The sequence below is a fragment of the Mus musculus genome, chromosome 17 (genome assembly GCF_000001635.26).
Source record: "Mus musculus strain C57BL/6J chromosome 17, GRCm38.p6 C57BL/6J".
NCBI lineage: Eukaryota > Metazoa > Chordata > Mammalia > Rodentia > Muridae > Mus > Mus musculus.
Window position 1 is genome coordinate 19,053,493 of NC_000083.6, and position 27,912 is coordinate 19,081,404.

The 27,912-nt window shown below is 33.8% G+C and overlaps 1 protein-coding gene across 1 annotated transcript; it reads left to right on the forward strand.

The window, feature by feature from the left end:
• Positions 1-27,819, forward strand: Vmn2r98 (vomeronasal 2, receptor 98). Its single transcript, NM_001104550.1, has 6 exons — positions 1-218; positions 11,646-11,940; positions 12,263-13,054; positions 13,720-13,935; positions 16,233-16,356; positions 26,891-27,819. Exons 1-6 carry the CDS (start codon positions 1-3, stop codon positions 27,817-27,819), a joined length of 2,574 nt encoding a protein of 857 aa, NP_001098020.1.
• Positions 27,820-27,912: the final 93 nt, after the last annotated feature.

Consider the following 27,912-nt stretch of genomic DNA (forward strand, 5'->3'; position numbering starts at 1 on the left):
ATGATCTCTTGGATTTTTATCTTCAGACTCCTGCAAATTTCCAATTTTTTCTCTGCTTTTTCCTATAACATCAGTACATGTTATTACAAAATCTCTGAAGAATTTCACCGTGAAGGGGATGTTGTAATTGGTGCATTTTTCCCACTTCACACATTCTACTCTTTGAAGAAAATGCAACATTCAACTATCCCATATTACTATTTGGACAATGTCATACAGTAAGTTCAATTTTTTTTTATTTTTCAGTTCAGAATTCTTATATCTTCGATGGTATAATCATTAAAATTTACTAATCTTTTATATTGTGTTTTGACAAATTCACTCTTAGAATTTCTAAAATCTTTTCATCAGTTTTATTTTCCTTTTAGATTATTATCCTCACTCAGAGGGAAAGGAAAACGAAACTTGAACTGAGTTCACTTTAGTTTTTTCTTTGATTGTTATCCATAATCTCATATTTGTTATTGTTGTTATGCCACAATGATTGAAGAATTTTATGATTTCAAGGAAGAATGATTTATTCTAAGCCTGCCCTTCTTGATAATAGCATTTTCGAAGTACACATTGTACCTGTGAAATTAGATGATGTCAATAAATGCTCTAAGTTCTGTGTGAATGTTGTAAAACCTGAGTGAAGAGGTTATGTGTGTCACATGCAGCTGATTTCAGTGTTAAAAATATTACATTTAGAAGTGTAGATTACGTCTATGCTACATAGATATTTCATCTGTCTCATGTTTTATATGTGTTTGTTTGATAATTTAAATTTTAATCTCAGACAGCTTACCTGTGATTACATGTTTACTCCATTGATTTCCAGTATTTACTCTCTCTCTCTCTCTCTCTCTCTCTCTCTCTCTCTCTCTCTCTCTCTCTCTCTTTGTATTGTTTTTTTTGTTTTGTTTTTGTTTTTGTTTTTGTTTTGAGACAGGGTTTCTCTGTGTAGCCCTGGCTGTCCTGGAAAACACTTTGTAGACCAGGCTGGCCTTGAACTCAGAAATCCACCTGCCTCTGCCTCCTGAGTGCTGGGACTAAAGGCCTGCACCACCATGTCTGGCTTTACTCTCATTTATATATATTGTGACTATAACAGTTTCATCTTGGTGCTATTTCTTAGCTTTACTTAAATAATCCAGGTTAATGGATAGTGTCAGACTGGTATTGTTGAGATGGACAAAAATATTCTTGTATGTTTCTTAATAAAGTAAATAAGATATTTTTATCCAAGCCAGAATTCTTTTCCCAACAATATATTCTTATGTATGTATGTAATAGGTGTATGTCATGGAAATAGAACAACACTTCTTATCTATCTCTGTGAACCGAAGAGGAAATATCTTAGAAATCAAGAAGCATAAAATGACCAAAAGAAATACAGGAAAGATTTTAGAATATCTAAATGGGAATCTGACAAAATAACAATTAAAAATATCAAATAAATTATAAGCTGAGTTATGCTCTATGAGAGAATACTCTGTGCTTGGTAAATCCATTGATGTATTGAGTTATTAAATCAAAGAGAATGGAGGGGAAATGTTTAGATATAAATTAAAACAATCATTTTATTGTTGTGCACAGTAATTTTGAGTATTTAAACATATCATATATGGGTACATAAAATTTGTTATTTGTGTAAAATATTTAATGGTATTTCGAAATTTTTAGGGAATCATTTGTTGACTCAAATGAAATCATAGTATTTTCTCATATGCTTAGTTGTCAGGGCAACTTTACTTTTTGGGTAGGCCCTTTTCTAATTTTTTTATGATTAATGTTCCTTATAAATCCACTTTTCTGGTGCCCTTTACTCTCAGTTGTTCAGGTACCAATGTGTATGGTTATGTGTTTCTCATATTTTGTGCAGCAACTACCACTTCACTGTACACGCTGTACTTCAGGATATGTGAGCAAGTAGTCTGGTTTTATTGTTCATAGGTTGACAAAATTGATGTATCATAAGAATTCCATTCTAGGCAATATTGCTTTTAATAGATTTTATTATTTTACTGGGGCTATGTACCATTCTGTGCAATTTTCATATTAAAAAACAAGGTCATTTTCTAGAACATTTCTCATGTAGGAAATGGCATACTGGATTCCTTCTACCCTGTCTTCTCTCATGTATATTAACAGAAAATATGGCCCATTCCTAACTATATTGTGATTCTGAATTGGCTTTATACTTGATCTCACTCTTCCTTTGAATTCCAGAAATGCAATTTTCAGTACAAAATATTGACTGTTATTTAATGCAAACACAATTCCTTCACAGCCTTATTTTGATTTGAATTAAATACAAAAGTTCTTTCTTGGTCCCTAAGTTGTTGTAACCACTTGCCTTCATTTATCACATTCGTACTTTTCCTTGGCAGCAATGTCTTTTTTGTGAGCTCTCTTTTTCTCTGTGTGTTATCTAAGGAAGACATAATCTGCACCTTTATAGGCAATCAAATTTTAAAATGTAAACAAAAGCAGCTCATAGCATATATTTCAGGCTTTCGGTATAAGTTTGTTTGGCAAGTTTTTACTGTGGTAAGTATTAATGGACCATTTTGTCAGCACTGTAAGTTTTATTTTACCATTCATCTTCTAGAAGTGGATGTGTGCTTCCAGCTAAAACATTTTAATTCTGTAACTAATAAGACAGATGTAGAGTGATTTTCCCTAAAATATTTCATGGCAAAAATTATAATCTTTCCTTTGAAAGAATATTAAACATTGGGTAAACTATTTCACATCAAGTTCAAGTCCTCCTGGGCAATTAATGGAAGAAGACACCATGAAATTAAAATGAGAAAGGAAGTGCCTAAGAATTTGCCTGAAGAGAATGAAAGGGGGATATTATGCAATCATTTTATAATCTCGAGAATATAAATGATAAAAATAGCTTTCATTTTCTAAATATATTTATTATAAAGCATGGGCTTTACGAATTAGGTATGAAAATGGGAGTGATTAAGTCTGCTTTAATGAAGTTGACTCTGATCATTATTCTGTGACTGTAGATATTTACTTAATCTCCTCAATTAGTAGTGATTGTTATTTAATTTCCTGTCTATACAGAATTCTCAAAAATCATATATATCTTTAAATTTTATATGTATTTATTTGAATATATAATGTTTATGCATGAGAAACTGTCTTTGATATTATCTCTCAAATTAAAAATCCGAATTATCAACTTTTTCCTCCAGAATATATTTTCTCATTTATATTTTATCTGTATGCTTTTGTTTAAAATTAAATATTTGTTAATTTTATCATTTTAGACTTTTATATCAAATAACTTTATCAATCACTCAAATAATAATGAAGTTATTTTCAAAACATGTGCATGAATTAACAAAATAAGGTTTTATTTAATTTCATAGATATACTCAAGTAGGCAGTATAAACAATTTTCATATACACAGCATGCCAGGTTTTTGATCTTGCTCTTTCTGTTTCTGTACCTCTGTTGCTTTCCATCATATTGATATTATTATGACTACTTTTTCTCTTTCTTTTTGTATGTGATTGTGTCTTTTTTTTTCATGTGTGAATATGTGACCCTTTCATTTTCATACCGATTGAGTCCATTTCTTGTGTTAGATTCTCAAGATTTGGATGTTTATGAGTTGCCTAATATTATTCTGGGCATCAAACTTGGTTTCTCTGGAAAAATGACACCCTTACTTGCTGAGCAAATTCTCCTCCCCACCATAAACATTTTTCCTTGAAAATCTTAATAATAATAATATATTTACACTTATTAGAAATTCAGTATATAGATCATATTCTCCAAAGCCCCAAATAGTCCAGTACCCACCCTCTTTACCCATATCTCTCATCCTCAAATTTAAGTTTTGTTTGGAGCTATCATAGGACAAGCTAATATCTATCAGGTAGTCTTCCTGAAATGGCTTTGCATTAAATTATATCTATGAGGAAGCTCCAACAGGCAAGGCTTAGGCATAAATCATTTTAGGAAAGATTCCTGCTATCAACATGCTTTTCATGGAATAAATAAACATACATAACAATCAGAATGTATTTGCACATTGCTATGAGCAGATCTGTGCAGATCCATGAATGTAGACTGCCCTGCAGTGATGCTATGTATACAAATGAATGATGTCTTAATTCATACTATGATCCTATTAGAAATCTTAAAATTATGTTTGTGTTTATTAACCTTTTCATTATATTGGACTCCTATTCAGTCCTTTTCTGATAGTGATAAATGCAATGAGAACTCTGCCAGTCTCCCACGTGTCACTAGTTAATTGTTTCTACCTTGTAACCAGATTTCCTTTTACTCAGTGTACATTCCAAGAGTTTGTAGAACAGTTAAGCAAAGGTCATAAAAGGGGAACTATATTTTAGTATAGATGCTAGGACAGAAGATAAAATATTGACTGAATGTATCTATACATAACTTTGCTAATAACTTAGTTATGTTTTTTGTTAATTTCAATAAACCTGTCGAGGTGTGACACATGATTATACTGACCGAGAGTTCTTTACAGATGTTATTAATCATACCTTTAAAGAAAATGGACATTAACTTTAGAACTAGCCAGTTGACTGACTTTCTTCAGTTTGTACAAATGGTGAGTACTTGGTTTCTCAGAAGGAAACATTAAATGTGAATGCTTAGGCAGATAAATATTCCTATTGGATATGTATGTAAACATTCTCTGTTGTAAACTCCTGTTTCAATATATTATTTGATTTTATGTGAAAACTTATGATGGACGTTTTAATATGTGGTCATGTACTTTGAAAGATGTATAACTGGTAAGGACCATGAAAAGAGTCAGAGTAAATGAGGAGTTTTTTGTTTTGTTTTGTTTTTGTTGTTGTTATTGCTGGTGGTGGTGGTGGTGGTGGGGTTTTTTTGTTTGTTTGTTTTGTTTTTGTTTTTTTTGTTGTTGTTTTGTTTTCCTGTGTTTTGTTTGAAAGAATACGTCTTAGACAAAGAGAAGAAGGAATATTTTTTTTTCAATTGGCCACTCAGGATCTTCATTATTTTTTAGAAAAATTCATCAGATATGTTTTAGAACCTAGAAATAAGCTCTAAAATCACTTTGAAAAGGTGTCCCTATTTCTACCTGAGACATCCAACTACCAGACTAAAAATTAGAACTGTGCAGTTCATGTTGAAATATAACAAGGCCTCATTTCTTAACCATTTGTGGCCAAACTATAGACAGCATTCTCCTAAACCTACAGCCTTTTACCCTCAGAAAGAGCAAGAACATTTTTAGAACTTTTAAGAAGTTATCATCAGCATTTCAGCATAATAGGAAAGTTAGAATGTCTGGAGACCCTCAGACTTAAAGCCACATTAGAGTCCTACCCTGTACCCTGTCTACACCATCACTAGGTCAGTCGTTTCATAATCTAAATTGCCTCCTTGAAACAGGAATTTTGAAGAGGTATGTTAACACAGATGAGACTCTCAGCTGAACCCTGGAAACCCTTGATCATGGAGTGTGTGGTTATGGAGGGTGTGAAATAGGAGTTAATATTTTCTAATGCAATCAGCAGAGGCTGATATTGGGTACCATCATCACCTGCTTTATACTATGAGTCATCAAAACTGAGTTGAAATTGCCTGCTGTCATCAGCAAAAGCCCATAGTAGGTACGATCAGAACCTGTTTGTGTTAGTTGAGTACCATCAGTGCCCATAGTAGGCCAGGAGGCATCACTCTATCCTTAATTGCCTGCTGTCACCAGGCAGTTCTCCCAGCAGTTCTATTGGGATTCGTCAGCATCATTCTTAGATAAGGAGCCATCAGATCTGGCTTGTGAGCATTTCATGTGTCTATCAGGATGGAACAAATTGATTCTATCAACAGAGAGTACTTTCCAGATGTTATTAAGAATACTCTAAAAGAAAAAAGTCATTAAGTTTAACACCAGCCACTTGACTGACTTTTTTCAGTTTGTAAAAATGGTTAGTCCTTGGATTCAAGGAAGGACACTTTAGATATGGATGCATGGGAGAAAACAGAGTTAGATATTAACAACTGTATTACAGAGAATGGAGGACTAGGTGTGCCCCTTACAGCATTTGGTATTTGGACTGTGCTTAAGAAGAAATTGACAATGACAAAAAAGCCATATGTGCTCAGGAGGCATTACATTCATCTCCTTGTGAGGAGAACTGATTAGTAGTGTCTACATCAGGATTTAAGAACATCAATAAATCATCAAAAAAGAAAAATCAACCTCTGAAGAGGATACTGACTCAGAAATGAAACTATCAATATATATAACAAAAGTGGCTTACACTGAAGCATTGAAATATAAATCATTCTATAAAACTCCCTTAAAAATACAAAAAGCAACCCTAGATGTCTACAGGATCTGTTGCTTGTATACTCCAAACTCCACAACAGGGTAAATTGTTAAGGTAAGTTATTCTCCCACAGTGTATGGAGAATAAGAAAGAGAAGAAGGATCTCATATGGAATCATTGACATTTAAATTGCTTGTGACTCCTCATGACTAATTTAAAATAGCCATAGCCTGCCTAACTTAAGAAAAAAAATATATATATATAACAATTATATATATATGTGTATGTGTGTGTGTGTGTGTGTGTGTGTGTGTGTGTGTCTGTATATACAAACTTTGCTGAAAAAGATTTATCAAAGATGTCTGAAAAAAGATAATATATTAACATATGAAATATTTATGGGAATGGGGGATATTTTGAAGAAAAAACTCACAAAAAAGTGACAAAGGAACTTCTAGTAAAAAGTGCAGCTGCAAATCCAGAAGCATGGAGATGCTTGCCTAGTAGAGATACCATGTTTTCAAAAGGCTTGATAATATAATAAAGAAACCAAAAATATATTAAGGACAACACTTGCTCAACTGATAGAGGCTCTGAAACAAAAGATATTGTTTTAAAAGATATATCCTTTGAAAATGCTCTTCCTACTTGATAATCTCTGCTAAAGACAATTTAAAAGTCTGAAAATGTATTGAAAGCATTTGCTGAAATTTCTACTTCATATCCAGAACTCTATCCAAAATCTTATTACTCAACGACAGAAAATTTAGTAAATCAGGTTTGGTGCACAAAATTATTCAAAGAGAAAGCTTGGACATAACAGCAAAAAATTATTCATTAAGGCAGGAGGTTCCATAAATTTTAATGCTACTGTCCCCGCTCAGAACAGAAATCCAACTGGATATCCATGAAAGGGTACCACTGGCAGAAAGAGTGCCAAACTAGCATTCTTAAAAATGCCACTTCCCTATTTGGTGATACTGTAATCCCTAATTATATAGGAATCTTATCAAGCCAGGTAAACTGTGAGGAAGCTACCTCATGTCCCTTAAACAATATTGGAATTCTACAGCCGCAGGCAACCAATCCATTTGACAATGGAAACCCATCTAACAGCTGCATTAAGCAAACATTGGCAGTACATGAATTAACCTCCACAGAAATATTTATATTCTGACTCCTTCTCAAACAGATTACCACAATCATTAAGGACTTAAAATGATTTTACTCACACAAGAAAACTTTACATAACCAATGGAGCTTTTGACAGTAGTTTTTGGCTTTTAAATACTAAGAACAAATCCCCTTTTAAAAAATCTGTGCAGTTTTTAATAGTTATTTTACCATTTTAGTCCACATTTTCAGAATTACAAATCTTGCTTCAATTTAGAAATTCCCTTTTCTCTACTGGACATGTTCAACTTCCCAGTATGTTTTCTAGTCCAAGGCATGGAGCTAAGGCTCAATTTAATTCATTAACAAAATACTTTTGATGTTTTAGGAAGGTAAATTAGAAATATCTTACAACATCATGAAATCGCCTCTGCACTCAGAAAAACTACTCCTGACAAAGTTTAATACAATTCTTAATCAAGATCACTGTGTATTCCTTTGGTATCTTTGAGGGTCAGCCATCCCAGAATAAGATTTATCTAGAAGAAATTACATTGAAAAAACATGACTCTGCTTTCAGAACTTATCACATAGCAATACTTTTGTGCTGTTAATAGAAATGGACCCCAGAGATTCATGTATGTGAATGCCTTGCCCATCCTCAGTTGCCTTATATGAGTAGCTGTGACCTTTGTAGAGTTACTGAGTATAAAATGGTGATTTAGAACTCTAAGAAGTTCAGTTTTTTCTAGGGACTTCACTTCTGCTTCTTGTGGATAAAAATGTATAACTCTCAGCTTCTTGTTGAAGAATATTTCTGTCTGCACATTGCAATGCGTTCCACCAGGATTAAATGGACAAGATCTCTGAAAGTGTGACTTTTCCTTCATAAGGCATATTATGGTTGTTGTGGGTTTTCACATCAATCAAACACAAAGAAGACAAATGTTGATATTAGAAGAAGGGTTATTATTTTGAAGGGATATGTTTTTGTTTGTTTGTTTGTTTTAAGTGTTTTGCTTTTTGGTTAAATATTTATATATTTGTTTACTTATTTATTTTTGAGGAAGATTGACTTTGGGAATTTTTGAAGGAAAGCAATAAAACACATTTAAGTGCTGCTTAATGAGCCAACCAAGGAGTAAGGGGGAAAAATGTTGGTTAGTGTAATTTGACTTCTGTGTTGTTGAGTCAAGTAGACAACTAGGGGATGAGTATTAGTGTTTTTCTTTAGATATGTTGGAAAAGAATGATGCTTCATTTTGAGTTTATAAAGTTACCCTGAAGTTAAAGTGTAGGATTATTGATTAATTCCATTGACAAAGGAAATCTCAAAACAGCCTATTATTGTATTGGCATGTGGTCATTAATACTTAAGCATATGAAGATAAAGTAATTTACAAATCTAAGTAACAAAAATTCACAATGTACAGACTATGGAGAAATTAGTACTAATAACACTAAAATCTGCCATTGACCTAATTCTTTTGTTCAAACACATACAAATATTAAAGGAGAGCCTAATGTAAAATGAAAAAGGGGGGGGGTTGAAAATCTCTGGGCAAAATACTTCCCAACTATGCTTCATGTTTGTGAAAAGAGTTTAGGCCACCAAACTTTCCTACAGATAGAGTTTCAGGATATACAAATTTAGAAAGTAAAAGAAAACCACAAGATTAGAAAATTGGTTAAGATTTAATTTTCCAAAGAAGCCATGTTATTGCTCTTGCAAGGAACATAACTTAGCAGGTTCAGCCATGTGATCTAGCATTAAGAGTAAAGGATCAAAAAAAGGTATTCTGGCATCTTTCTCTGTGACTAAGGACATTTGTTAAGGTCAGGATTATAACAGGGATGTGTCTGTAAGGAGATATAGAGGATCCATATTGTCAAACTCCAAAGGAGAAGCCTGAGTGTTGAAGATGACAGAGCTGTGGTATGACTGCCCACAGGCACTGAAAGCTTGAAATAGACAAAGCCCAAGATAAAGAAGTATTTTGAATTCAATAGAGATGAAAGGAATTGGACATGTAAAGATAAATTATAATCAGACATGGACTTGCAGTGTTTGGAGTTTGCTCAGCTTGTATTTGATCTTGCTTTGGTACATTATTTTCTGACTCTGTTCTTTTATTCTCAAATTTAAATGGTATTATGTTCCATTATAAGTTGGAAGAACGTGTTCTACATTTTTATTTTTATTTTTCAAGGGATCATATTGCATTGCTACATAAATTGCAGAAGAAACTTTGAACTTTGGACTTCAAACAAACCTGATATTATTTTAGATTATGGGAAATTAAAGTGGACTTAGTCCATTTTGCACTATTTTATGGCTACAACACTATCATGGTCAAGAAGTAGAATGTAGTGGTTTGTACAGGAGTGGTTCAATAGACTATTCTGTTTAGATGTTTGGCCATGTCTTGTGGCACTATTAGGATATGTGTCCTTGGAGCAGGCATGAACTTGTGAGAAAATGTGTGTCAATTTGTTGGTGGAGTTACACTTCTGAGAAGAACATGTCTATTCAGTGTGCTCCATTTTCTACTTTTGGTGCCTGTGGAGTAGGATGTAAAACTGTCAGATGAATTTTTCAAGACCATTTCTGCAGAAATAAAGTCATGGTTCCGACCATGAAAATAATAGACTAAAACTATGCAATTGTAAGCTAGCTAGTTAAATGTTTTCCTTTATGAGAATAGCAATGGTCATTGTTTTTCCTCACAACAATAAATCCCTAAGAAGTATCACTTAGATAGGGTTTGGACTTCACACTGACCTCCATTTTCTTTGCTGCTGTTTGATTCACTTGAAGATTCACTGATCATCACATATTAATATATTTAGGGTGAGACCCTAAATATAAATTCCTTTCTGTCTTGAGAATTCATTTTTTTTCCTGAGGTTATTGTTAACCTTTTGTTCTTAGTTTCTTTCCACAGCTTTTGACCTAAATTTTTAGCACTAGGGGAAACAGAAAATATTATATAATGAAAATGTAATGACTTTTTTTTCTGTGATCCACTTTGACAGATACATTAAGTAATATTCTTTTGTCATTGTGAATTTGGAGCCTTTAGGAGTAAAAGGTATTTTCATCAAAACATATAATTAAACAGATAAAGAGATGTTTGAGTAGAAACATCAATTGTGATGAACTGAGTTCATATTTTCCAAAAGAATATGAGCATATCCCTTTAATTCAGTGATCATAAAGAATGTAGGAGAGTGAATCAAAATAATCTCTACAGGTTTCCTGTGAAGAGATCTAGGCATATGTGTTAATAAAATAAAGAAATCCAGCAGAAAAATATTATAGAAAAAGACTTTATTCCTAGTAGTCTAGAAAAAGAAACTGGTGGGCATTTCTGAGTTCAAGATCAGTTTGATTTGCACAACAAATTACAGTCAAGTTGTAGACACTGTGTTATTGAAAAAACCAAGGAGGCAACTAAATATTAAATTAATGAAATGCAGAAATGCATAAGTGCAAATATATATATATATATATATATATACATATATATATGATATAATTTAAGTAAACTGAATATGAATAAAACTGTGGTTGTCTTAACTTGAATTTATTCTTTCTGAACTTCATAAAATTTTACATTCTAAGAGACATGCTAGCATGCAGTCACACATAAAAATATCATAACTAGAATGATAAAAATATAATGGGAATGGACTGGACCATTTAATGTATCTATTCACATACAGAAGCGGGCTTACATTTTTTTTTTCTTTAAGACATTAGTAAATGCATGCTGCAATACTAAAAAGTATTTATCAGAGAAATAGTTTCCATGGTCACATGCCATGAAGCGAACTTCAGAATATTATTTAATTAAGATAACGTCTTTAAAATCTTGTTGGGTTGGTAATAAAATAGTGGGTTTTCATGTGTGAAGACCCCAGAGATTCACAGATCTACATTCCAATAGATGTGATATTTTGGAGAAAATGATTCCTGACTTGTAAACAAAATGTGTAAAGAATCAACCTGTGAAATATAAATAACATATGCTTTAAGGATCAATAAATAATGAGTAGTAAAGGTAAAGGAGCCTGCTTAAACCTAACATATTTACCTAATCCAGTTAATCTGTTCATGGGAAGGCAAATAAATTACATATTTTATAAATTCCAAACTAAAGTATATAATTTACTTTACTAAATATATAGATGTGTATGGTAAAGTTGATCATTATCTTATCGTTTTTATGCCACTTAAACAGGTATAACTTTAAGAACTACCAGTATATTCTTGCTCTGCAATTTGCCATTGAGGAGATCAATGGGAACCCCAATCTTTTACCCAACATATCTCTTGGATTTGATTTCTACAATGTTAGATTCACGGGAAAGTACATTCTTGATATTACTTTTAATTGGCTCACAGCTCTTGGTGAGAGAAATTATATACCTAATTACAACTGTAAAAAGAGAAATTTCACTGCAGCACTCACAGGAACATCATGGATAACATCTGCCCAAATTGGGACATTGCTTCAACTCTTTAAATTTCCACAGGTGAGAAAATTTGGATTGTCGGAACTGAGAGTCAGTTCTCTTTGTTATTGTATTGGTGTCTTTAAACTGAAAGAATGGTTGATCAATTATCCAAACCTCAAAGTAATACTCAGAACATGGAATTCAATCCAAGTTTCTCTTGCTTGTAAGAGAATAATTTATGTAGTAAATGAAGCCAGGTAAGTCCTTGAAACTTGCAGGCCTAACAAAAATTTCTGTTGAATGTAGTATTTGTAATGTCCCTTTAAAATATTCTCCTGTCTTCTATTATTTCAGGAAAAATTATTTAGATGTTAATTTTTTTCTTTCCAATTTGCTTCAGATTAATTTTGGACCTTATGATCTTCTCCTGAGTGACCGTGGTCAGTATTCTTCTCTCTACCAGATATCCCCCAAGGACACATCTCTTTCACTTGCCATTGTTTCATTGATGGTTCATTTTAGGTGGTCATGGATTGGTCTAATCCTCCCCAATGACCACAAAGGAAATAAAATACTATCAGATTTTAGGGAGGAGATGGAGAGAAATGGCATCTGCCTAGCTTTTGTAAAAATGACCTCAGACACATGGACTTCATATGTTGCCAAATTCTGGGAAAATATGGATGAAACAAATGTAACAATTATTTATGGTGACATTGATTCACTAGAAGGTATAATGAGGAATATTGAGCAAAGGTTATTGACATGGAATATATGGATCATGAACATTGAACATCATGTTATTGACAGAGCTGATTATTTCATATTAGACTCATTCCATGGGAGCCTCATTTTTAAGCACTCTTATAGAGAGAATTTTGAATTCACCAAATTTATTCAAACAGTTAATCCCAATAAATACCCAGAAGACGTTTATCTTCCTAAGCTGTGGTATTTGTTCTTCAAGTGCTCATTTTCTGACACTAATTGTCATGTGTTGGGAAACTGTCAAACCAATGCTTCTTTGGAAGTATTCCCTAGTCACATATTTGATGTGGCCATGAATGCCGAGAGCACAAGTATTTACAATGGTGTGTATGCTGTGGCTCACAGCCTCCATGAGATGAGACTTCAGCAACTTCAAATGCAACCATATGAAAATCCCCATGGGATGGTGTTCTTTCCATGGCAGGTAATAACCTTTCTGCTGTATTTTATTGTCAGCAATCTGGCATAAGAGTTATGCAACAACACTAACTTAGGCAATGTAAAATTTAGTTATCTTGTCCACAATCAAAAACTGTTTGTTTTTCTAATCTTACATAAAAGTAAAGATAGTTTCAAATGTATGATGTTTTGAAGTCATGTACAAGATACCAGGAGCAAATACGCTTTGTGAAAATCAAGTTCTTTTCATAAATATCTAACTTTGTAGACTTATTACAGTAACAGAGACAATTAATATACTCATTGCTTTATATATTTGCTACAGGAGAAATTATAACAGGGACACTTATGTGAAACAATGATGGTTGGTTTATATAGAAATGATGCCTTTTAATTAATTTCTTGACATCAGTATTCTCATTTTGGACACTGTTGCTCTGAACATATTCTAAATGCAAATGAGTATTCCTAGGTTTCAAAAAAATTCATCTTTTCATAGATCAGTTTTCATTGATTGCTCACTTGAACTTGGTTCTAAGTTTTCACATGAAGACCAATAAGAAAGCTATTCTGAACAGTCAGGTTTTCACTAAGTCATCATTAATGGAATCTTCATTAATGTTGATGTTCACAACAGAATTTATTTTACCTTTATGAACAATGAAATTTAAAATTATGTTTCTCTTTAAGCTTAACTCGTTCCTGAAGGATATTGAAGTGAAAGACAAAAGGAGTTTAGATTGGAGACAGACAATAGATACAGAGTATGACATTCTTAACATTTGGAATATGCCAAAGGGTCTTGGATTAAAAGTGAAAATAGGATCCTTTTCTGCAAATGCTCCCCAGGGTCAACAGTTGTCTTTATCTGAACAGATGATACAATGGCCAGCAATATTTTCAGAGGTGGGTTTTGTATTATCTAAAGGCTTTGTGCTTATATTATTGAAACAATTATGTTCTCTGATATAATGATGATTGGCTCAAGTCCCATTACACTTGAAGTATCAGTATAAAATAGTTTAAAGTAATTCTAGTATACTCTCTTTAATTTTCTTGATTAAGATCAATGGAAGAATACAGTGTTCAATAAATCTCACAATGCTCTCTCATATGAGGATTAGATTTCCTCCATTTGTCAAAAAATGAGGGATGGAACAGGTGGAGAGCAAAAATTTTCATCTCCAAATGACTCATGTGTTAATGTACTGGAGGAAAATCTGTTTTGGGGATTATTATCATAAAGCAATATTAAAATTATTTTTTATTATTTGTTCAAATACTGTGTACAAAAATGATTTTTATAAGGCAGATTATATTTTGTTTTATGGTACTAGAAGTATCAGAGTCCGCAAAGGATAGTAGAATAACAACAAATGGTTATAATGGAGAAAGGCTTAGGAAATGGAGAGAAAATATTTCTATCCCCAATTATGAACTGTAAAAAAATCTGTATCTTAGAATTAAGGAAACATTTTCATTTTTCTTTTCCCCACTAATGTCCTGATTTTATCACCAAGTCTGAATCCCCTAAATATTCTACAACTTTCCATATAATGTCACAAATAGGAAATAAGCATTAAAAGGCTTTGTCCTATATGGAATATTTTTTTAAATATCATATAATATCTACATTAGCCATCCTTAATTGTCCTTCGATTCTCAATATGTGCTATCTCATCGATTGTTTAATTTGAAAGGCCTTATAAACCTATGTGAGAGTGCAGTGCATTATATTTGAATATGCAGGGTTTTCATAAGAAAGAGCATTCAAAAAATATATCATCCTCTGAATGCAGGAAGCAATGAATACTGCAGCTCTCTTCTATCTTCTCTGAAATTGTGACATTCTTACAATAAGTAGTGATAATTAATTTTTTACTGGGCCTTTTCATCTTAGCTAAATTTATGTATATATTTTTTCCTACAAATATATGTTTATTTGCTTCCATAATAATTTTAAATTCTCTCAAAGTGACAGTCATTATTCACAATAATGGCAGAAGCTGGGATGCTCAACACTGTTGTCAGAAAGTACAAAATTAGTATTAGGCTAGATGGAGCCCATGGATTCCAATATCAAGTTCCTAATCACTAATGTTTCACACTTATGTCCTTAATTCATTATGATCCCATTTTTTTTAACACTGTTATAATTGTCAGACCAAAATTTAAACACTTTTGCCTTCTCCAGGGCATTATCTTTTAAATTTTTTAATTCCTTTTTAAAATTTGTATTGGTTATTTTTTATATTTACATTTCAAATGTTATCCCCCTTCACGGGTTCTCATCTGTAAATCCCCTTTCACATCTCCCATCCCCAGATTCCATGAGGGTGTTTCTCTTACCCATATACTACTGCATCGTCACCCTAGCTGACATTCTGCTCTGAAGGCTGAGCATCAAGCCATCAGAGGACCAAGGCACTCTCCTCCCACTAATGCCAGATAAGGTCATATTTTCTTACTTATACTGCTGAAGACATGGATCCCTCCATGTATATTCTTTGGTTGGTGGCTTAGTACCTGAGAGCTCTGGGGATTTTGTTTTATCAGTATTGCTATTTTACCTACGGGGTTGCAAAACCCTTTCAGTGCCTTCAGTCCTTAACTACCCCATTGGGGTCGCTACACTCGGTCAGATAGTTGACTGCAAGCATCCTCATCTGTATTGGTAAGGCATTGTCAGAGCCTCTCAGGACAAAGCTATATCTGACTCTGTCTGAAAGCATTTCTTGGCATTAACAATAGTGTCTTCCTTGGTAATTGTATTTGGGATGTATCACCAGGTGGGACATTCTCTGTATGACCTTTCTCTCAGTCTCTGCTCAACTCTTTCACCTTGTATTTTATTTAGATAGGAGCAAATTCTGGTCAATATTTTTGAGACAGCTTGGTTTGCCCATCCTTCAACCAAGGGCCTTGCCTAACCTATGGATATGGCCTCTAAAGGTTCTCTCTCTGCTTTGTGGGGTATATCAACTAATGGCTTCCCCAATGGATCCAGGGGGTCTCTTGCTTTCCAGGCATCTTTGAATTTCTGTTAGCTACCCCAGTACCCTATCCCTCATTACTACAAATAATTTTTTAAATGAGTCTAATTATTAATATAAATATTTGCTTTTCAGTGTATGACTTTCAAAAATTATTTGTTCATTTTTATAAAATCCTAAGTATTAAATAACATTATTCATTCTTCTCAGATCCCTCAGTCTGTGTGCAGTGAGAGTTGTGGGCCTGGATTCAGGAAAGTAACCCTGGAGGGCAAGGCCATCTGCTGCTACAAGTGCACTCCTTGTGCAGACAATGAGATTTCTAATGAGACAGGTAAATGCAGATTTTATGGAAAACTTCCTATTTCTCTACCCTATTTTACATCGTGCTAGCAATTAAAAAAGATCTAAGTAGAAGTCAAGTATGAGCTATTTTTATTATTTTTATAGGTATTTCAATGTCATATTCATCACCATCCCCTTTAATTAGTTCAAAACAGCCATTTCATATTATTCTTGATTAATATCTATAATCCAGTGTCAATATTGACATTGGAAGATATATTCCCCAGTACCTTTCAATGTTTTTTTAATTTACTCTTACATTTAACACATTTTAATTGAGTATCACACAGATATTTTGAAAATGTATTTCAATGAATTTTAAGAAAAATATAAGGCTCAGAACTTTTGCATCTTCATGGAAATAATTAACAGCTCATTTCTCATTTTTATTTGTTTGATAATATCATACAATGTTTTTCATCACATTCATTATTCACACTCTTCCCAGATTCATTTACCCCTTCTCTTATTCCCTGAATTTGTAACTAAACTATCTAATACAGTTCATGATGCTAATATATACTTACATGTATGCATACCACTCAATGATTGTTAACCAACCATGTTCGCCACACTGAAATATACAGCTGATTATCTTCCCTGTAGCTATCAATTGTTAATACCTCATTTTCTGGAGATGGGGGATTCTTAATGACTACCTCCAATATCTGTACTGAAATTTGCCTTTGTAAAGATAGCATACATCTGAAACATTTTCTTGTGTGTTATGAGTTTATGGGAACAATATCTCTGTAATCAAAAAAAAAGAATTATTTTGTGTTATTCTGGTACAGTGAAGGTTTTGGTAACTTTCTGGCTTCTTTTGGATAAGAATTTTACCTAATTTTTTTTTTTTTTTTTAGTTTTTATTGGATTGATTAGAAAAGAGTTGGGGTTGTGTTCTTTTAGGTGAAGGTACATATCTAGGGACTGGCTTTAGGTTATAAAAGTCCTTGTGACATCTGTACTCTTTTATTTTATTTTTTCTTTTTTTTTCCTGCTGCTGAATTCAAATCAAGATTTATCCCTGGATGCTTTTATGGTTCCTCCTATTATGTAAATGAACAAATACTCTAAATCTATAAGCACACACCACATTTAATGAATTCATTTATTTATTTACAATCTAATAATTGTCCCCACTCTGTGGCAAACCTCCCACAGTTCATTAATATTCTTTCACCCCTATCTTGGCCTTTCTGCTTCCTAAACTTCTGAAACTCTGTGGAATATATCATAGGTGTTTTATGCTTTTGTTTGTTTGTTTGTTTGTTTGTGGGGGGGTAATCTGAACTTACTAATGAGAACATATGATGTCTGTCCTTTTGGGTCTAGGTTATTACACTCAGAATGATATTTTGTAGTTTCATCCATTATCCTTCAAATCTCATTATGCCCTGATCTTAATAACTGTGTATTCCATTGTGTAAATGGACCGCATATTCTGCATCAATTCTTCTGTTATAGGACTGAGTTGCTTCCAGATTTTGGGCTCTTACAAATAAGACCACTATAAGCATTGATGAGCATGTGTCCCTTGATATATTGGGTCATTTTTTGGGTATATGCCCAAAAGTGGGAGCTGGGTAGGTGTATTTCCAATTTTCAGAGGAATTACCAGATATATTTCAAGAATAGTTGTAACAGTTAGAAACCCCAAAATTATGGGATGGATCCCCAGTTGGGGCAGTCTAAGAATGGTCATTCCTTCAGTCTCTGCTCTGAACTTTATCCTTGTAATTCCTTCCATGGATATTTTGTTCCCCCTTCTAAGACAGATTGAAGTATCCACACGTTGGTCCTCCTTCTTCTTAAGTTCCATGTGTTTTACAAAATTTGTTCTTGGGTATTCTGAGTTTCTGGGCTAATATCCTCATATCAATGAGTGAATACCATGTGTGTTCCTAAGTGACTTAGTTACCTCACTTAGGATTATATCCTCCAGATCCACCCATTTGTCTAAGAATTTTATAAATTCATTGTTTTTAATAGCTACATAGTACTGCATTGTGTAAATGTGTCCATTCATCTGTTGAGGGACATCTGTGTTATTTACAGCTTCTGGCTACTATAAATAAGTCTACTATGAACATAGTGGAGCATGTATCCTCATTATAAGTTGCAGCATATTGTATGTATATGCCCAGGAGTGGTATTGCTGAATCTTCCTATAGTATTATGTCCAGATTTCTGAGGAAGAGCCAAACTGATTTCCAGAGTGGCTATATGAGCTTAGATTCCCATGAACAATGAAGGTAGGTTCCTCTTTCTCCACATCCTTGCCACCCTCTGCTGTCACCTGAGTTTTTGATCTTATCCATTCTGATTGGTGTGAGGTAGAATCTCAGGGCTGTTTTGATTTACATTTCCCTGATGATTAATAATGTTTAACATTTTTTAGGTGCTTCTCAGGCATTCAGTGTTCCTCAGTTGAGAATTCTTTCTTAAGCTCTGTACCCCATTTTTAATAGGGTTATTCGGTTTTCTGGTGTCCAAATTCATGATATATATATACTGGACATTAACCACCTATGGGATTTAGGATTTGTAAAGAGCTTTTCCTAATCTGTCAGTTGCCATTTTGTCTTATTGTCTTACAGAATCTTTGCAATTTTATGAGGTTTCATTTGTAGATTATTGATCTTACAGTAAAATCCTGTGGTGTTCTCTTCAGGAATTTTCCCCTGTGCCAGTATATTCGAAGCTCTTCCCCATCTTCTCCTCTATATATTTCAGTATCCATGGTTTTATGTGGATTACCTTATTCCACTTAGACTTGAGCTTTGTACAAGAAGATAAGAATGGATCAATTCTCATTCTACATGCAAACCAACATTTGAGCCTTTACCATTTGTTGTAAATATAGTATTTTTTTTCCACTAGATGGTTTTACATCCTTTGTCAAAGATCAAGTAACTATAGGTGTGTGGATTCCTTTTTGTGTCTTCAATTCTATTCCATTGATCTACATGCCTGTCAATGTACCAATAAAATGCAGTTTGTATTTCAATTGTTCTGTAGTACAGCTTGAGGTCAGGGATCTTGATTATACCAGAGATTCTTATATTGTTCAGAATAGTTTCTTTATCTTAGGATTTTTGTTATTACAAAAGTATTTGCAAGTTGCCCTTTTTAACTGTGAAGAATTGAGTTTGAATTATGATGGGGATTGGATTGAATCATTAGATTGCTTTTGGCAGGATAGCCATTTTTACTATATTAATTCTGCCAATCCACGAGCATGGGAGATCTTTCCATCTTCTGCAATTTTTTATTTCTTTCTTCAGAGACGTGAAGACCTTATCATACAGATCTTTCACTTCCTTAGTTAGAGTCACACCAAGATATATTATATTATTTGTGACTATTATAAGAGGTATTGTTTTTCTAATTTCTTTCTCAGCTTCTTTATCCTTTGTGTAGAGAAAAAACACTGATTTTTTTTCAGTTAATTTTATATCAAGCTATTTCACTGAAGTTGTTTATCAGCTTTAGGAATTCTCTGGTGGATTTTTTGGTGTCTCTAATATATATATACAATCCTATCTCTGCAAACAGTGATATTTTGACTTCTTTCTTTCCAATTTTATCCCTTTGACCTACTTTTGTTGACTAATTTTTCTGCCTAGGACTTCAATTACTATATTGAATAGGTAGGGAGAGAAAGGGCAGCCTTGTCCAGTCCCTGATTTTAGTGGGATTGCTTCAAGTTTATCTCCATTTAGTTTGATGTTGGCTACTGGTTTGATTTATATTGCTTTTATTATGTTTAGGTATGGGCCTTGAATTCCTGATCTTTCCAAGGCCTTTATGATGAATGGGTATTGGATATTGTCAAATGATTTCTTGGCTTCTAATGAGATGATGAGGTGGTTTTTGTATTTGTGTTTGTTTGTATAGTGGATTACGTTGACGGATTCCCATATATTGAACCATTCGTACAATTCCAAAATTAATAGTGGAGAGTTCCATTTTGTCCACGTCCTTGCTGGCATGTGCTCTCTCCTGAGTTATTGATCTCAGCCATTCTTGAAATCTCAGTGTTGTTTTGTTTTGCATTTCACTGATCAATAAGGACTTTAGTTCTTAAGTGCCTTTTAGTCATTTGTGATTCCTCTCTTGTGAATTCTTTGGTTTTTCCTGAGTTCCTTGATCCACTTGGTGTTGAGTATTCTGCAAGGTGATAATTATAGATCTATTTTCATATTGCTAAATACAGACTGTTAATTAGACCAGGATTATTCATGGAATAGCCTTCCTTCTCTCCCTTCCTCCCTCCCTCCCTCCCTCCCTTCCTTCCTTCCTTCCTTCCTTCATCTCTCTCTCCGTCTTTCCTTCTTTCTTTTTTATTGTGTGTTTTTGGCTTCATTGAAAATATAAAGTGTCCTGCCGGGTGTGTTGGTGCACACCTTTAATCCCAGCGCTTTCGAGGCAGAGGCAGGCAGATTTCTGAGTTTGAGGCCAACCTGGTCTACAAAGTGAGTTCCAGGACATCCAGGGCTATACAGAGTAACCCTGTCTAACCATGTATATAGTATCCATATGTACGTGGGTTTATTTCTGGGTCTTCACTTACATTCCATTGAATTGCCTATCTATATATGTACCAATACAATGAGTTTTTCGTTTGTTGTTTGTTTGTTTGGTTTTTTTGTTTGTTTGTTTGTTTTTTTTTTTGTTTTCCACAATAGCTCTGTAGTACAGCTTGAGTTCAGCAGTTATAAATCCTCTAGTAGTTCTTTTCATGTTAAGAATTACTTTTTCTATGCTGGGTTTTTGTTTTTCTATATGAACTTGAGTATTGCTTTTTTAATGTTTGTGAAGAGCTTTATTGGAATCTTGATGGTGATTGCATTGAATCTACTGATTGCTTTATGTAGGATGGAGATATTTACTCTGTTAATCCTATCAATCTATGAGTATTGGAGTTCTCTCCATTTTCTAAAATCTTCCTCAAAGGCTTTCTTGAAGGACTTGAAGTTATTGTCATATAGATCTTTCATCTACTTGTTAAGCTTTACATCAAGATACTTTATACCACTTTTGCATATTGTGAAGGGTGTTGTTTTTCTTCTCATTTTTGTTATCTCTTGGGCAGAGGGAGGCTACTTATTTGAATGCAATTAATATCCAGTTACTTTGCTTAAGTTTTGTATTAGCTGTGGAAGAACTCTGGTAGATATTTTGAGGTTGCTAATGTAAACTAACATATCATGCACAAATAGTGATATCTTGACTATTTCTTTGCAAATGTGCATCCTGCTGATCTGCTATTGTTGTCCCATGGCTCTCTTTAGAACTTCAATTACAATTTTGAATAGATATTGAGAGAGAAGGCATCCTTGTCTTGTCCTATTTTAGTAGGATTGTTTCAAATATTTCTCCATTTAATTTGAGGTTGGATGATTGTTATCTGTATATTGTTTTTATTATATTTATGTAAGGGTCTTGATATCTTAATCTTCACAATACTTGTAATATGATGGGGTTTTGTATATTGTCAAATGTTTTTTCAGCTTCTAATGAGATGTTTTACATTGAGTTTGTTTATATAGTGGATTACATTAATGGGTATTTATAAATTGAACCATATATGCATTCCTGAAATTCTACAAGAGAATTCCTACAGCTTATATAACCACTCAAGAATGTGGACGGATACAAATTTAACTCAAAGAAATCAGCACCCTCCTGACTGTAAGCAATAACACGTCTGTGAAGGATGGTATAGAAACAATACTGTTCATAATAAATAAAAATAATATCTATTTCATGTACCTCTAACCAAGTAAGGAAAAAAATCTGTATGACACAAAGCTTGAGTCTCTGAAGTGAGAAACTGAGGAAGATATCAAAAGATGTAAACATCTCCTGTGCTTGTAGATCAATATACTAACCATAGTGCAAATGGTCTTCTAACCAAAAAAAAAATGTCCAATTTCAATGCCATCAACACCAAAATTCCAAAAAAAATCTTCAAAATTTTTGTAACACCAATTATCAATTTCATATGGAGAATGCTGAATCTTAGGAAGTATCCACATGGTCTTCTATCAATAATGATAAATTTTACTTTGTATAAAATTTCACACAAGTAAAATCCTTACATACCACACACACACACATATGAATAAATAAATACATTTTGAATATATCCTTTGTATGCATAAAAGGAGCCATTCAGAGCCTGGAGTGGTGACACATGCCTTTAATCCCAGCACTCGGGAGGCAGAGGCAGGCTGATTTCTGAGTTCGAGGCCAGCATGTTCTACAAAGTGAATTTCAGGACAGCCAGTGCTTTACAGAGAAATCCTGTCTTAAAAAACCACTAAATAAATAAATAAATATATAAATATATAAATACATAAATAAAAAGAGTCATTTACACACTAAGAACAAATCTGGCCATTGTCTGTTAATTTATTATATTGTTCAAAAATATGCAGCTCAAAGAAATGGTAAACACTAAGTTTGAAAATATTGTTGATAGTAATTTGAACACTAAGATAATACTATATTTTATATTTCAAAATATCAATTCAATGTTATTAATAAAATAGACACTCTGATTATCAATTATATTTTTAGAAATATAGAAATATTGTGTAATACATAGTCATAGATATTTAATGCTGTGAATAAACACCATTAAAAAGTCAACGCAAAAAAGCACAGCTTTAATTTGTTCTGGCTTAGAAGATCACAGGTTCAGTCAATTATCATCATGGTAGGAGCATGGCTTCATCCAATCAGGCATGATGCAGATGGTCTGAGAATTCTATATCTTCTTCTGAAAGCTGCTAGTAAAAGACTGGGTTCATGGCATATAAGACAAGGGTTTTAAAGCCCCTGCCAACAATGACAAACTTCCTTCAACAAGACACACCTAAAAGAGTGCCAGTCCCCAAGCCAAACATATTCAACTAGGATATTACATTCCCTGGGTGCCATAGGTATGTTTATATCTATAGAGGCAATAGCTAGGCATATCATTTAAAAAGTGCGTATTGGCCAACTTATAACATCCACATATTTTATAAGTTTCAACAATGTTAAAAATCCAAGTTGAAACCTCTTCGGAGATTAATTTAAACTCTTCAGTGTAAGCCTCAAAGAAAGTCACAGGCCAGTTTGGCAAACTCCAAATTCTGGATTTTCATGTTTGATGTCAAGGAGGTCTTCAGGTATCCACCACTTTTCAGTTGATTGAAACGCACTTCATTCACCTGGGCTGATTCGAATCCCTGCTCTCAGCTTTCCTCAGCAGATATTCCATGGTTCTAGATTCTTGAACACTTTGGGATTTTCAAAGGATATTTCACCATTATTTCTTCTTCTTCCTCCACAGTCTGGGGTCTACACATGATTTTCTAGGTTCTTTATTGCATTATTTCTCCAGCATTGTGCTCTAGCACTTTAGATTCTGGTTGACTATACTCTACTTTAACTGATGGATTTTGTGATCAAACCATTTTATTGGCATCTGCAGTACACTGTGTTCTTGCTCTGCAGCTAGGTTTCATTAGCAACCTCTCATAGGCTCTACTAACAGTGCTAATCTCTCTCTCTCTCTCTCTCTCTCTCTCTCTCTCTCTCTCTCTCTCTCTCTCTTGCATGATCTCTCTATTCCTATGCCATCAACTTCAAATGAGGCTTTACCTTTATCAATGCCATTTCTTGGCTTCTCACAATATCAAGCACAGTTACTCCCCAGGACCCCTTTATACTTTGAAATCCAGTAAAACCTGAGTATCTCAGCCAGGCAGTGGTGGTGCACGTCTTTAATCCCAGCACTTGGGAGGCAGAGGCAGGTGGATTTCTGAGTTCAAGGCCAGCCTGGTCTACAAAGTGAGTTCCAGGACAGCAGCCAGGGCTGCACAAAAAAACCCTGTCTTGAGAAAAAAAAAAACAAAAAAAAAAAACCAAACAAAAAACAAAACAAACAAACAAACAAACAAAAAAAAAACCTGAGTATCTCTAACACCAAGTTAAGCAGCAAATTGTGGTAAAACTTTGGGTATCCGTGGAACACGGCTTTTTTTACTCTCAGAAAACACTTCTCACTAATTTCTTATCAGTGATGCTGATATTTTCTTAATTATTGCTCATTTATAGCTCCATCTATTCAGAATAAATTGTTCTGGTAGTCTCCTTCTCTTTTTGACTCATAAGCCAGAGACACATGGCCAGTACTCCCAAGTTCAGATTCTAAATGGGGCTAGAATATCTCTCCCCCAATTCTATTTCCAGCTTTTGTTTTACAAATTTATAACTGCATGAGATTGGCATTGGACTTTCTCTTTAACTTGACCTTGAACTCAAGAACTGTATGGCTCTGATTCTAGAATGCTGAGATGTAATTCATATACTAACACCCCTGGGTGTAAGGTTATCTCTACTTTGAATTTGGTCTGTCACAGGCTGGCTTCAAACTCAGAGATCCGCTTGACTTTGTCTCCTGGGATGAAAGGAGTTTACCATTATGCCTAGGTCTAAATTTCTCATGGCCACTGTTTGCCATGATCTGGGTCAAAAGCGTATGTCTTTCAGCATCAAGGTCTCTTTTACATGTTTGCCCCTATCTGAATTGTAGTTTATTCGATAATAAAACTTCAAAGTATTCCCTTCTCAATTCCAAATACAAACAATAGTGTTTGGTTTGGTGAGATCTTGCTCAGAGATCACTACACATTTTACTCTTTTTCTCTTTGAAACTAGCATTCAGCTTAATTTTACTTCCTGGTGACCCTTTATTTTACTTAAAACATATGTTTTCTATTTTGCCTTTCTATGATTTCTGTGCTTGTATGAAAATGGTCTTCATATGACTTAACCAGAGTTCAAAGTCTCTGTTCAGTTATTTGGGATTTCCTTTGTTAATTCTGTTAATATAAACTTATTTATCTTAGCCTCAGGTAAACTCCTTAGACAAAGGCAAAGGGCATCCACACACTTCATCAAAATATTACAAGTGTAGCTCCATATAAAAACGCTTTTACTCTGAAAGCTCTAGAACCAGGCTTCTGTAGTTAAAAATATCCTCAGCAACAACATTTTTCATATTCCTACAAGGAATTAAGCCTCACTTAAAACATTCTACTGCTTTCCATCCAAAATCTCAAAATCCAAATTTTTCCAACCAAAATCATAGACACTTCTATTAAAGGAATAACACTCTAGGTACTAACTTATGTCTTTGTTAGGGTTTTACTCCTGTAAACAATCACTTTGACACTGTCAACTTTCATAACGACAACGTTTCATTGGTACTGAATTACAGATTCAGAGGTTTAATAAACAATCCTCAAGTTCAGAGAGTGACAGCATCCAGGCAGGCATGGTACAGGAAGAGCTAAGAGTTCAATATATTCAGGTAAAACTTTCTAGGAAATGTCTGATTTCCAGTTACTTAGGATGAGGGTCTAAAGCCCATTTCCACAATGACATAATTCATTCAACAAGGCCACAATTTAAAAGACTGCCACTCTTTGGGCCAAGCATATTCAAACTACCATACCAATATAATATATTTTATAAATTTTGGTGCATCTATTTTTTGTTCATCATAGTATTTATGAAAATATTAAAAAGTTCCATAGCAGAATATTTTTTTAAATATCATATTTTCTAAGAATATTCTATCTATAAAAATATATGCTTCATTAAAATGTTATGAAAACATATTATTTGGTAATTTTGAGCACTATCAAATGTAATAGTATATATTTCATAAACTGCAGCAGACAATGAATAGAATTTAAAAATATAAGGAATTTTATGTAGAAAAGTAAATTTAGGATTCACATAAAAGAAAGCATTAACTTGAAAAATTAGGAAAAATATTTCCTCTAATCTACATATCCCATAATAAAATTAAACAAATCTGTGAAATATAAGTACACTCAGGGTCAAAGAAGATTTTTTAAATGTAATGTAATATTGTAGTTAATTACAAAAGAGTTACAGCATTTTCAGTAAAGGCAGAGAAATATCATATGTACAGAGTACAAATGCATTTAGATAATAAATTTAAATGACAATCATGAAACTTTTAAAGAGTGTATTGAAACTTGAAGGGTCCCTAAAAAGTTACAATACTGTTCTTTACAAAGGTAGGGCTTGAAAGTATAAATATTTTTCCACTGAAGCTATCCCCAGTTGTGCAGACACTGGCTCATCTGTATGGACTCAGTGTTATTAAAATGTAATAGGTAAATGTAGGGAACTCAAGGAATTGTGATTAAAAACTGATGGTAGATAAAAGAAGGTGTGTGATGGTAGTATTTAAATAAAGCTTGCACCAAATCCTATAGTATGTGAACATAAATAGGGAAAGAAACATTTAATGATCAAGGAGCAGTTTATAAATCTAGATTTATTCATACCACTGTACTATTACTTTGTCCCTGAAAAAACAAAATACAGTGACTTCTGTGACAATCCCTGTATTTAGAGATGTCTAAAAATATAAGAAACCTACATAGACTGAACTCCTGATCTCGATAACCTATATTTTTGACCAGATGTAGACAAGTGTGTGAAATGTCCTGAGAGACATTATGCAAATAAAGAGAAGAGCAACTGCTTCCAAAAATCTGTGAGCTTTCTGGCCTATGAAGACCCCTTGGGGATGGCAGTAGCAAGCATAGCTTTGTGCTTATCTGCACTAACTGCCTTTGTTATTGGCATCTTTGTGAAGCACAGAGACACTCCTATTGTCAAGGCAAATAATCGAGCTCTGAGTTATATTTTGCTCATAACACTCACCTTCTGTTTCTTATGTTCTTTAAACTTCATTGGTAAGCCAACTACAGCTTCCTGCATTCTACAGCAGACAACATTTGCAGTTGCTTTCACTATGGCTCTTGGTACTGTGTTGGCCAAAGCTATCACTGTGGTCCTTGCCTTTAAGATCAGTTTTCCAGGGAGAATGGTAAGGTGGCTAATGATATCAAGGGGTCCAAACTACATCATTCCTATCAGCACCCTGATCCAACTAATTATTTGTGGAATATGGATGGCAACATCTCCACCATTCATTGACCAAGATGCTCATACTGAATATGGACACATCCTCATTTTGTGCAACAAGGGCTCAGCTGTTGCCTTCCATTCAGTCCTGGGATACCTCTGCTTCATGGCCCTTGGGAGTTATGCCATGGCCTTCTTGTCTAGAAATTTGCCAGATACATTCAATGAATCCAAATTTCTGTCATTCAGTATGCTGGTGTTCTTCTGTGTCTGGGTCACCTTTCTTCCTGTCTACCACAGCACTAAAGGAAAGGTCATGGTGGCCATGGAAGTATTCTCCATCTTGGCTTCCAGCACAGCACTCCTTGTCTTCATATTTGGTCCCAAGTGTTACATTATCTTGTTGAGACCAGACAAGAATTCATTTAATCATATCAGGAAGAAAACACCCTCGAGAAAGAAAAAATTTCCTAAAATATAGTTGAAAAAAAGAATTTAGCTTTTATTTTAACAAGTTCATGAATATGTCATTCATATATCATTCTAAAATATGTTACAAAGCTTCTCTGAATCT

Coding starts and splice junctions, on each gene's coding strand:
- Vmn2r98 (NM_001104550.1), top strand. CDS start 1: ATGATCTCTTGGATTTTTATCTTCAGACTCCTGCAAATTTCCAATTTT. Junction 11,941..12,262: donor AACTCTTTAAATTTCCACAG/GTGAGAAAATTT, acceptor AATTTGCTTCAG/ATTAATTTTGGACCTTATGA. Junction 16,357..26,890: donor TGAGATTTCTAATGAGACAG/GTAAATGCAGAT, acceptor ATTTTTGACCAG/ATGTAGACAAGTGTGTGAAA.